The following is a 13,213-nucleotide window of genomic DNA, read 5'->3' on the forward strand; positions in this document are numbered from 1 at the left end:
GGACATAAGGAGACTCAACTGGAAGGACATAAGGAGACTCAACTGGAAGGACATAAGGAGACTCAACTGGAAGGACATAAGGAGACTCAACTGGAAGGACATAAGGAGACTCAACTGGAAGGCCATAAGGAGACACGTCTGGAAGGACATAAGGAGACTCAACTAGAAGGACATAAGGAAACTCAACTGGAAGGACATAAGGAGACTCAACTGGAAGGCCATAAGGAGACACGTCTGGAAGGACATAAGGAGACTCAACTGGAAGGCCATAAGGAGACACGTCTGGAAGGACATAAGGAGACTCAACTAGAAGGACATAAGGAGACGTATCTGGAAGGACATAAGGAGACTCAACTGGAAGGCCATAAGGATACATGTCTGGAAGGACACAAGGAGACTCAACTGGAAGGAGATAAGGGGACATGTCTGGAAGGACATAAGGGGACTCAACTGGAAGGACATAAGGGGACATGTCTGGAAGGACATAAGGGGACATGTCTGGAAGGACATAAGGAGACACGTCTGGAAGGACATAAGGAGACACGTCTGAAAGGACATAAGGAGACTCAACTGGAAGGACATAAGGAGACTCAACTGGAAGGACATAAGGAGACACGTTTGGACAAATGGACCTACCTGGACCAACCGTACTTTACAAATATGGACAAACCTGATGGGTTGTCCTTCAAGGTGGACTGGTATACCTATGGAGTGCCCCAACCTGAGACCTGGACTAAATGGACTAACAAAGACAAACTGTGGACTAACAGTCGATTTGTGTCTTCTGGAATCTCCATTGGCCAGTGAGAGTCCAGTCTGGTCCCCCCCCCCCCCCCCCCCCCCCCCCCCCCCCCCCCCCCCTTTTCATTAAATAACGTAACATATCATTTCAATTTAAAAACAGATATAAATTGAAACAGCACAACGTTTTCTACGTGTACAGACATTTTCTAGAAAGCTGTCGCGTTGCTCGTCCTGTTTGTTGATTGTTGGTGATTCTGCACATGGTGGTTGAAGTAAAACGCACCTGTATACATGTTGTCTGTCACGTTAATACTATATATACTAGTACTATATGACAGTGGAGCTATCTATAATAACAACACAATATAATAATCAATTAATATAAGCAGAACTACTGATAATAGAGCCATCCATTATAATACTTAAATAATATAAGCAGAACTACTGAAAATGGCGCTATCTATTATAACATACTAATTAATATAAGCAGAACTACTGAGAATAGAGCTATCTATTATAACATAATAATTAATATAAGCAGAACTACTGAGAATGGAGTTATCTATTATAACACTATAATAATTCATTAACATAAGCAGAACTACTGGGAATAGAGCTATCTATTATGACATACTAATTAATATAAGCAGAACTACTGAGAATAGAGCTATCTATTACAACATAATTATTATTATAAGCAGAACTACTGAGAATAGAGATATATTATACAATTATAATAATTCATTAATATAGGCAGAACTACTGAGAATAGAGCTATCTATTATAACATTATACTAATTAATATAAGCAGAACTACTGAGAATAGAGCTATCTATTATAACATGATACTAATTAATATAAGCAGAACTACTGAGAATGGAGCTATCAATTATAACATTATACTAATTAATATAAGCAGAACTACTGAGAATAGAGCTATCTATTAAAACATTATACTAATTAATATAAGCAGAACTACTGAGAATGGAGCTATCAATTATAACATTATTATTATTATAAGCAGAACTACTGAGAATAGAGCTATCTATTATAACATTATTATTAATACAAGCAGAACTACTGAGAATGGAGCTATCTATTATAACATAATAATTAATACAAGCAGAACTACTGAGAATAGAGTTATCTATTATAACATTATACTAATTAATATAAGCAGAACTACTGAGAATAGAGCTATCTATTATAACATTATAATAAGTAATATAAGGAGAACTACTGAGAATGGAGTTATCTATTATAACATTATTATTATTATAAGCAGAACTACTGAGAATGGAGCTATCTATTATAACATTATAATAATTAATATAAGGAGAACTACTGAGAATGGAGCTATCTATTATAACATACTAATTAATATAAGCAGAACTACTGAGAATGGAGTTATCTATTATAACATTATTATTATTATAAGCAGAACTACTGAGAATAGAGCTATCTATTATAACATTATAATAATTAATACAAGCAGAGCTACTGACAATAGAGCTATCTATTATAACATTATACTAATTAATATAAGCAGAGCTACTGACAATAGAGCTATCTATTATAACATTATACTAATTAATATAAGCAGAACTACTGACAATAGAGCTATCTATTATAACATTATAATAATTAATACAAGCAGAACTACTGAGAATAGAGCTATCTATTATAACATTATAATAATTAATATAAGCAGAGCTACTGACAATAGAGCTATCTATTATAACATTATACTAATTAATATAAGCAGAACTACTGACAATAGAGCTATCTATTATAACATTATACTAATTAATATAAGCAGAACTACTGAGAATAGAGCTATCTATTATAACATTATAATAATTAATATAAGCAGAAATACTGACAATAGAGCTATCTATTATAACATTATAATAATTAATATAAGCAGAGCTACTGACAATAGAGCTATCTATTACAACATAATTATTATTATAAGCAGAACTACTGAGAATAGAGATATATTATACAATTATAATAATTCATTAATATAGGCAGAACTACTGAGAATGGAGCTATCCATTATAACATTATTATTATTATAAGCAGAACTACTGAGAATGGAGCTATCTATTATAACATTATAATAATTAATACAAGCAGAACTACTGAGAATAGAGCTATCCATTATAACATTATAATAATTAATACAAGCAGAGCTACTGAGAATGGAGCTATCTATTATAACATACTAATTAATATAAGCAGAGCTACTGAGAATAGAGCTATCTATTATAACATTATACTAATTAATATAAGCAGAGCTACTGAGAATAGAGCTATCTATTATAACATTATAATAAGTAATATAAGCAGAACTACTGAGAATAGAGCTATCCATTATAACATTATAATAATTAATACAAGCAGAGCTACTGAGAATAGAGCTATCTATTATAACATTATAATAAGTAATATAAGCAGAACTACTGAGAATAGAGCTATCTATTATAACATTATACTAATTAATATAAGCAGAACTACTGAGAATAGAGCTATCTATTATAACATTATACTAATTAATATAAGCAGAACTACTGAGAATAGAGCTATCTATTATAACATTATACTAATTAATATAAGCAGAACTACTGAGAATAGAGCTATCTATTATAACATACTAATTAATATAAGCAGAACTACTTAGAATGGAGCTATCTATTATAACACTATAATAATTAATTAACATAAGCACAACTACTGAGAATGGAGCTATCTATTATAACATTATAATAATTAATACAAGCAGAACTACTAGAGCTATCTATTATAACATACTAATTAATATAAGCAGAACTACTGAGAATAGAGCTATCTATTATAACATACTAATTAATATAAGCAGAACTACTGAGAATAGAGCTATCTATTATAACATTATAATAATTAATATAAGCAGAACTACTGAGAATGGAGCTATCAATTATAACATTATACTGATTAATATAAGCAGAACTACTGAGAATGGAGCTATCTATTATAACATTATAACAATTAATATAAGCAGAACTACTCAGAATAGAGCTATCTATTATAACATTATAACAATTAATATAAGCAGAACTACTCAGAATAGAGCTATCTATTACAAAATTATAATAATTAACATTTACCTTGTTTGCTTTACTAAAACCTTCAACTCGCTGCATGTATTTAATAATGTAATACATTTTTCTCTCATCAGAAGCCCACGAAGGAGACTCAACTCATGGACAGAAGACATTCTGTCATTACATTACATTACATTACATGTCATTTAGCTGACTCTTTTATCCAAAGCGACTTACAATAAGTGCATTAAACCATGAGTCCAAACTCAGAACAACAAGAATCAAGAAAGTAACATTTCTTCAATAAAGTTAAATTACAAAGTGCTATCAGTAAGAGACATTTAAGTGCTACTAAAGTGTTAAACTACAAAGTGCTATCAGTAAGAGACATTTAAGTGCTACTAAAGTGCTACTACGGCTCTACCTTCCCTATTCAAGGTGTCGTCACTAAGATGTGTTTTTAGTCTGTAGAGACTTCCTGTCCTGATGTCAATGGGGAGCTCGTTCCACCAATGAGGAGCCAGCACAGCAAACAGTCGTGACTTTGTTGATAATAATAATAATAATGCATTTAATTTATATAGCGCTTTTCATAATACTCAAAGACACTTTGTTTAGTGTTTAGCTCGAAGTGAAGGAGCTACAAGCCGATTGGCAGAAGCCGAGCAAAGTGAACGGGCTGGGGTGTGAAGTTAGACCATGTCCTGGATGTGAGGTTAGACCATGTCCTGGATGTGAGGTTAGACCATGTCCTGGGTGTGAAGTTAGACCATGTCCTGGGTGTGAGGTTAGACCATGTCCTGGGTGTGAAGTTAGACCATGTCCTGGGTGTGAGGTTAGACCATGTCCTGGGTGTGAGGTTAGACCATGTCCTGGGTGTGAGGTTAGACCATGTCCTGGCTGTGAAGTTAGACCATGTCCTGGGTGTGAGGTTAGACCATGTCCTGGATGTGAGGTTAGACCATGTCCTGGGTGTGAGGTTAGACCATGTCCTGGGTGTGAGGTTAGACCATGTCCTGAGTGTGAGGTTAGACCATGTCCTGGGTGTGAGGTTAGACCATGTCCTGGGTGTGAGGTTAGACCATGTCCTGGGTGTGAGGTTAGACCATGTCCTGGGTGTGAGGTTAGACCATGTCCATGTTAGACCATGTCCTGGGTGTGAGGTTAGACCATGTCCTGGATGTGAGGTTAGACCATGTCCTGGATGTAGACCAGACCCTTCTGAGTGAGAAGAGGTCGTATTCTCCTGATGTTGTACAGCATGTACCTACAGGAGCGTGTTGTTGTGGTAATGTTGGCAGTCAGGGAGAGTTGACTGACAGGTGTCACTCCGAGGTTCTTGGCAGTCGGGGGCGTGGCCAACACTGAGTTGTTGAAGTTAATAGTCAGGTCGTGGGTGGGAGAGCCTTTTCCTGGAAGGAGGAGAAGTTCAGTCTTGTCCGGGTTAATTTTCAGGTGGTGAGCGGACATCCACTGAGAGATGTCGGTCAGACATCCACTGAGAGATGTCAGTCAGACATCCACTGAGAGATGTCAGTCAGACATCCACTGAGAGATGTCGGTCAGACATCCACTGAGAGATGTCAGTCAGACATCCACTGAGAGATGTCAGTCAGACATCCACTGAGAGATGTCAGTCAGACATCCACTGAGAGATGTCAGTCAGACATCCACTGAGAGATGTCAGTCAGACATCCACTGAGAGATGTCAGTCAGACATCCACTGAGAGATGTCAGTCAGACATCCACTGAGAGATGTCAGTCAGACATCCACTGAGAGATGTCGGTCAGACATCCACTGAGAGATGTCAGTCAGACATCCACTGAGAGATGTCAGTCAGACATCCACTGAGAGATGTCAATCAGACATCCACTGAGAGATGTCAGTCAGACATCCACTGAGAGATGTCAGTCAGACATCCACTGAGAGATGTCAGTCAGACATCCACTGAGAGATGTCAGTCAGACATCCACTGAGAGATGTCAGTCAGACATCCACTGAGAGATGTCGGTCAGTCAGACAGAGATTCGTGCTGCTACCTGTGTTTCAGATTGGGGAAACGAGAGGATCAGTTGGGTGTCGTCAGCATAGCTGTGGTAGGTGAAGCCATGCGAGCGAATGACAGAGAGAGAGAGTTGGTGTACAGAGAGAAGAGAAGAGGACCAAGTACTGAGCCCTGAGGGACCCCAGTAGTCAGAGGACAAGGCTCAGACACAGATCCTCTCCAGGTTACCCGGTAAGAGCGGTCGGTGAGATAGGATGAGAAGAGGGAGAGCAGAGCCTGAGATACCAGGTCCTGGAGGGAGGACATGAGGATCTGGTGGTTAACTGTGTCAAAGGCAGCAGAAAGGTCTAGAAGGATGAGGACAGAGGAGAGAGAGGCTGCTCTAGTGTGAAGGATAAGGACAGAGGAGAGAGAGGCTGCTCTAGTGTGAAGGATAAGGACAGAGGAGAGAGAGGCTGCTCTAGTGTGAAGGATAAGGACAGAGGAGAGAGGCTGCTCTAGTGTGAAGGATAAGGACAGAGGAGAGAGAGGCTGCTCTAGTGTGAAGGATAAGGACAGAGGAGAGAGAGGCTGCTCTAGTGTGAAGGATAAGGACAGAGGAGAGAGAGGCTGCTCTAGTGTGAAGGATAAGGACAGAGGAGAGAGAGGCTGCTCTAGCAGTGTGAACAAGTGTGTTGGACAAAATAAATAAAATCTTCCACCCTAACGGGTTCAAAGTCTTCAACTTTTATTTTCACACATTTTTCAAAAGGTACTTATAAGAGTATGCAATACTTCATTGATTCTGATTTCCTCATTTCTGATTGGCTATTGAATCTCAGTCACAGTTTCCTTGTTTATGATTCGTTGTCTCTTCATCATTTATTTATTTACAGCTATAAACTGCATTAAGTCAATAGATATAACCAGTTCATTAGAATTTCCCACACGTGACCTCTGATGTGATTGGTGATCATCCAGAGAATGAGTTTGAAGGCCGACCCTTGACCCCAAGTCCTGTCACCTGTGGACACACACATGAAGGTGAGTCAGTGACGCAGGTGAGTCAGTGATACAAGTGAGTCAGTGATACAAGTGAGTCAGTGACAGGTGAGTCAGTGACAGGTGAGTCAGTGACAGGTGAGTCAGTGACAGGTGAGTCAGTGACAGGGGAGTCAGTGACAGGGGAGTCAGTGACAGGGGAGTTCGTGATACATGTGAGTCAGTGATACATGTGAGTCAGTGACACAGGTGAGTCAGTGACAGGTGAGTCAGTGACAGGGGAGTCAGTGACAGGGGAGTCAGTGACAGGGGAGTCAGTGACAGGTGAGTCAGTGACAGGTGAGTCAGTGACAGGGGAGTTAGTGACAGGGGAGTTAGTGACAGGTGAGTCAGTGACAGGGGAGTCAGTGACAGGGGAGTCAGTGATACAGGGGAGTTCGTGATACATGTGAGTCAGTGATGCAGGTCAGTCAGTGACACAGGTGAGTCAGTGATGCAGATGAGTCAGTGACAGCGGAGTTAGTAACAGGTGAGTCAGTGATACAGGTGAGTCAGTAACAGGTGAGGCAGTGACAGGGAAGTCAGTGATACAGGTGAGTCAGTGATACAGGGGAGTCAGTGATACAGAGAAGTCAGTGATACAGAGAAGTCAGTGATACAGGGGAGTCAGTGATACAGAGGAGTCAGTGATGTAGGTGAGTCTCACCTTGAAGGTGCCTCCAGACAGCGGCTGCTGTCTTTTTCCTGATTGGTCGAGGCCCAGACTGGCTGAGGTCACGTAGAGGTCAGAGTAATCTGGACCTCCAAAACAACAGGAGGTTGTCTTCATCACCGGCAGAGAGATGGTCTGCAGCCGCACACCTGAGAGACATCATCATCACCAGAACAACCACACCATTAATTACCTGTGTGGTCCTGTCATCATTCAAGTCTATAAAATAATGTGTTTCCAGGAGCCACTGCACTCATAATGGAAATAACCAGTATGGCCAATGCATCAAGTATGGATTAGTTTAAAGTGACAGGATGTAATCTTCACTGATGTGGATGACTAGTCCTCCGTTGTAACAGTATAACCAGTATAACTAACCAGTAACAGGGTCGATGTGGATGACTCGTCCTCCGTTGTAACAGGCCACCCAGAGACGACCATCAGCGTCACCTGTCATCCCATCAGGAAGCCCCTCCCCCTCCTCCAAGCGATACACCACACGACGGTTACCTAGGCCGGATACAATTAAATGTGTATCTCCGTGTACACACATGTACGACAATATAAGTACACAGTATAAGTACACATCTACCGATGTGTCCGCTGTGTGAGTCGTAGTCAAAGGCGTCGACGGTCAGAGACAAACTGTCGATGTAGAAAAACGTCTTCTGGTCCAAAGACCAGTCCATTCCATTCGATATGTCCACCTGAGAGACAGACAGGTAGAGAGACAGGTGACAGTACCTGGTGTTAACGTTAAGTTGTATAGAGATTGGACTAATACTAACTAGATTACTTCAATGACTTTCATTATCCTAATGATACTTTGGAAACACATGAGACAGACGCACCTGGCTCAGGTGTTTGGTCACGCCAAGGTCAGAGTTCACAGAGAACAGAGACCCTTGTTGTCTCTGGACCTCAGCAGGTCGCTTCTCCTTCCCCATTGTACCTGTTAACCAGACAGGTCGATAAGTAACCAGACAGGTCGATAGGTAACCAGACAGGTCGATAGGTAACCAGACAGGTCGATAGGTAACCAGACAGGTCGATAAGTAACCAGACAGGTCGATAGGTAACCAGACAGGTCGACAGGTAAACAGACAGGTCGATAGGTAACCAGACAGGTCGACAGGTAAACAGACAGGTCGATAGGTAACCAGACAGGTCGATAGGTAACCAGACAGGTCGATAGGTAACCAGACAGGTCGACAGGTAAACAGACAGGTCGATAGGTAACCAGACAGGTCGATAAGTAAACAGACAGGTCGATAGGTAACCAGACAGGTCGATAAGTAAACAGACAGGTCGATAAGTAACCAGACAGGTCGGTAAGTAACCAGACAGGTCGGTAAGTAACCAGACAGGTCGATAGGTAACCAGACAGGTCGATAAGTAACCAGACAGGTCGATAAGTAACCAGACAGGTCGGTAAGTAACCAGACAGGTCGATAAGTAACCAGACAGGTCGATAAGTAACCAGACAGGTCAATAAGTAACCAGACAGGTCGGTAAGTAACCAGACAGGTCGATAAGTAACCAGACAGGTCGATAAGTAACCAGACAGGTCGATAAGTAACCAGACAGGTCGATAGGTAACCAGACAGGTCGACAGGTAAACAGACAGGTCGATAAGTAACCAGACAGGTCGGTAAGTAACCAGACAGGTCGGTAAGTAACCAGACAGGTCGATAAGTAACCAGACAGGTCGATAAGTAACCAGACAGGTCGATAAGTAACCAGACAGGTCGATAAGTAACCAGACAGGTCGATAAGTAACCAGACAGGTCGACAGGTAAACAGACAGGTCGATAAGTAACCAGACAGGTCGGTAAGTAACCAGACAGGTCGGTAAGTAACCAGACAGGTCGGTAAGTAACCAGACAGGTCGATAAGTAACCAGACAGGTCGATAAGTAACCAGACAGGTCGGTAAGTAACCAGACAGGTCGATAAGTAAACAGACAGGTCGATAAGTAAACAGACAGGTCGATAGGTAACCAGACAGGTCGATAAGTAACCAGACAGGTCGATAAGTAACCAGACAGGTCGATAGGTAACCAGACAGGTCGATAAGTAAACAGACAGGTCGATAGGTAACCAGACAGGTCGATAAGTAACCAGACAGGTCGGTAAGTAACCAGACAGGTCGATAGGTAACCAGACAGGTCGATAAGTAAACAGACAGGTCGATAGGTAACCAGACAGGTCGATAGGTAACCAGACAGGTCGATAGGTAACCAGACAGGTCGATAGGTAACCAGACAGGTCGATAAGTAAACAGACAGGTCGATAGGTAACCAGACAGGTCGATAAGTAACCAGACAGGTCGATAGGTAACCAGACAGGTCGATAAGTAACCAGACAGGTCGGTAAGTAACCAGACAGGTCGGTAAGTAACCAGACAGGTCGATAAGTAAACAGACAGGTCGATAGGTAACCAGACAGGTCGATAAGTAACCAGACAGGTCGGTAAGTAACCAGACAGGTCGATAGGTAACCAGACAGGTCGATAGGTAACCAGACAGGTCGATAGGTAACCAGACAGGTCGATAAGTAAACAGACAGGTCGATAGGTAACCAGACAGGTCGATAAGTAACCAGACAGGTCGGTAAGTAACCAGACAGGTCGATAGGTAACCAGACAGGTCGATAAGTAACCAGACAGGTCGATAGGTAACCAGACAGGTCGATAAGTAACCAGACAGGTCGATAGGTAACCAGACAGGTCGATAAGTAACCAGACAGGTCGGTAAGTAACCAGACAGGTCGGTAAGTAACCAGACAGGTCGGTAAGTAACCAGACAGGTCGATAAGTAAACAGACAGGTCGATAGGTAACCAGACAGGTCGATAGGTAACCAGACAGGTCGGTAAGTAACCAGACAGGTCGATAGGTAACCAGACAGGTCGATAAGTAAACAGACAGGTCGATAGGTAACCAGACAGGTCGGTAAGTAACCAGACAGGTCGATAAGTAAACAGACATGTCGATAGGTAACCAGACAGGTCGATAAGTAAACAGACAGGTCGGCAGGTAAACAGACAGGTCGACAGGTAAACAGACAGGTCGACAGGCAAAGAGACAGGTCGACCGGTAAACAGACAGGTCGGTAAGTAACCAGACAGGTCGACAGGCAAACAGACAGGTCGATAGGTAACCAGACAGGTCGGTAAGTAACCAGACAGGTCGATAAGTAAACAGACATGTCGATAGGTAACCAGACAGGTCGATAAGTAAACAGACAGGTCGGCAGGTAAACAGACAGGTCGACAGGTAAACAGACAGGTCGACAGGCAAAGAGACAGGTCGACCGGTAAACAGACAGGTCGGTAAGTAACCAGACAGGTCGACAGGCAAACAGACAGGTCGACAGCTAAACAGACAGGTCGGCAGGTAAACAGACAGGTCGACAGGCAAAGAGACAGGTCGACAGGTAAACAGACAGGTCGACAGGTAAACAGACAGGTCGACAGGTAAACAGACAGGTCGACAGGTAAACAGACAGGTATACAGGTAAACAGACAGGTCGGCAGGTAAACAGACAGGTATACAGGTAAACAGACAGGTATACAGGTAAACAGACAGGTCGGCAGGTAAACAGACTCACCTGCCAGCAGGCGTCCGATCGGATCGACCTTCCCATCGTTTAGGCGGTTGTTCTTTTTGTCCTCATCGACCTCCACCAATGATGTCATCATCTGAGTTGACCAATCAACAGCCACGATGCTGCGGCCCACACCTGCAACGTAACCACCTGACCTGCGTGGAACCACAAAGCCCACCGTCTCACCTGAGGACAGACGGGAGGTGTGAGAAAGAGAGGCCAAATTCTCTGAATGTTTCTGATTGGCTGACCTGTTTCAAAAGACTCGATTTGATTGGTCGATGGACTCCAGCGGTGGATTTTCTGCCCACTGATGTCGACAAACAACAGCGTCTGCTCTGACTCCACCCACACCGGCCCTTCACCAATCAGAGCACTCGCCTTCACCACGCACTCCACCTTCACTGATGACATCTTCGCCGGTCAGGACCAATTACAGAAAGGGATTCACCTCAGACACTGTTGCCATGGAAACACCAGGAAGTCAAATAATGGCTGGAAAATACAAGTACTACATTTTATAGTAGTAACATGTACAACATTTATATAGTACATGTTTGATAGTATGCTGTGGTAGTACAAGTCATAACACAACATGTAATACTACATAGTACTACACCGTTACTATTATTACTATGGAGACAAATCCAGACCAATAGTTTTGTTTGTTTGAAAAAAAGATTTGAACCTGAAAATTCAAGATTTTGTGTTGAACATTGAACAATGTATTCGAAATAAAAATAAGTGTATGAAAAAATATAATTTAGATTAATTTCTGTTTTAAAAAAATATATATATATATTACATTTTTTACAGTTTCTGATCTTTTTTTCAGGTTCAGACTTTTGGCCGTGGCATCAACTACGGGGGCGTGGCATCAACTACGGGGGCGTGGTATCAACTAGAGGGACGTAGTATCAACTACAGGGGCGTAGTATCAACTACGGGGGCGTGGCATCAACTACGGGGGCGTGGCATCAACTACGGGGGCGTGGCATCAACTAGAGGGACGTGGTCTCAACTACAGGGGCGGGGTATCAACTACAGGGGCGTGGCATCAACTAGAGGGACGTGGTCTCAACTAGAGGGACGTGGTCTCAACTAGAGGGACGTGGTCTCAACTACAGGGGCGTGCCAGATCCCGGCCAAAAGTCTGAACCTGTAAAAATACTAACTGAACGTAAAAAAAAGATTAGAACGCGAGAAAAAAATCTGATTCAAAACTGTAAAAAAAAAAAAGATTGAAAGTTGAAAATATAAAAATCAATAATTATTTTTATTCGAAAAGAAAACATAACTGAATCTAAATTATATTTAAACCAACAAAACTTTTCATGTACTTATTTCGAATACATCGTTGAATTTTTCAAAAATTAAACAAAACTTCACTAGAATAAGCAGTACTTTGATCCCACCTGACACTAGAATATAATAATAATAATAATAATATAGTACTTTGCTACAGACGGTTACAGTACACAATGATAACCAGAGTAATGCATGTTGTAGAGTACACGTTACTGCTGTGCTGCTGCCTTGCTCATCGATACGTCATATATACACGGAAATGTAAACTTTTCTACAACTTTCTGCTCAAAATCAGTCAGACTTTATTGACACGTGACGTCACTCTTCACTAGGAGTTCTATAAAGTTATACACACGCAGTACTACGTGTACTGTAGCCCTGCAGCTGAAGACATGTACATGTTGTACAAGTACACAAACACTTACCCGATGCCGAGTCACTTCCGTCTGAAGTAGTTTTGCTCCAGCTGTTAGCTCCAGCTGTTAGCTCCGTCAACCATTGAGGGTTAAATATTACAACTACAGACAGCGAGGCGTCTCCCATCATGCACTGGGGCACGCAGTGGGTGGCGCGCTACTGCGGCAGCCTCGCTCTCGTGAGATTATAGTTGACACTTGTTCATGACGTCAGAGCAAGTCGGACGCAAATCTACCCAGCATGCATTGCGCGCCGATGGCAGGTGATCGATTCTGCACAGGACTGCTCATCTCCAACGAGCCAATAAGGATAGAAACTCACGTCACGTGACCCAGGAGGAAGCCCGAGAGACG

The 13,213-nt window shown here is 42.0% G+C and overlaps 1 protein-coding gene across 3 annotated transcripts; it reads right to left on the reverse strand.

Moving 5' to 3' along the window:
• Window positions 1–6,539: 6,539 nt before the first annotated feature.
• On the reverse strand, window positions 6,540–13,063 carry rgn (regucalcin). Of its 3 annotated transcripts, none has more exons than XM_034555379.1 (8): window positions 12,869–13,062; window positions 11,387–11,594; window positions 11,139–11,321; window positions 8,381–8,481; window positions 8,122–8,236; window positions 7,908–8,039; window positions 7,524–7,678; window positions 6,540–6,839 (listed from the first exon to the last, which is right to left on the reverse strand). In XM_034555379.1, the coding sequence occupies exons 2-8, from the start codon at window positions 11,547–11,549 to the stop codon at window positions 6,789–6,791; spliced, it is 900 nt and encodes a 299-aa protein (XP_034411270.1). In that variant the 5' UTR covers window positions 11,550–11,594; window positions 12,869–13,062; the 3' UTR covers window positions 6,540–6,788. The 3 variants fall into 3 exon arrangements, with proteins under 3 accessions (XP_034411270.1, XP_034411284.1, XP_034411277.1); XM_034555393.1 differs by having other exon boundaries at window positions 6,551–6,839; window positions 11,387–11,549; window positions 12,869–13,063; XM_034555386.1 differs by having other exon boundaries at window positions 6,551–6,839; window positions 11,387–11,630; window positions 12,869–13,063.
• Window positions 13,064–13,213: the final 150 nt, after the last annotated feature.

This window comes from Cyclopterus lumpus, chromosome 2, assembly GCF_009769545.1.
Source record: "Cyclopterus lumpus isolate fCycLum1 chromosome 2, fCycLum1.pri, whole genome shotgun sequence".
Lineage (NCBI taxonomy): Eukaryota > Metazoa > Chordata > Actinopteri > Perciformes > Cyclopteridae > Cyclopterus > Cyclopterus lumpus.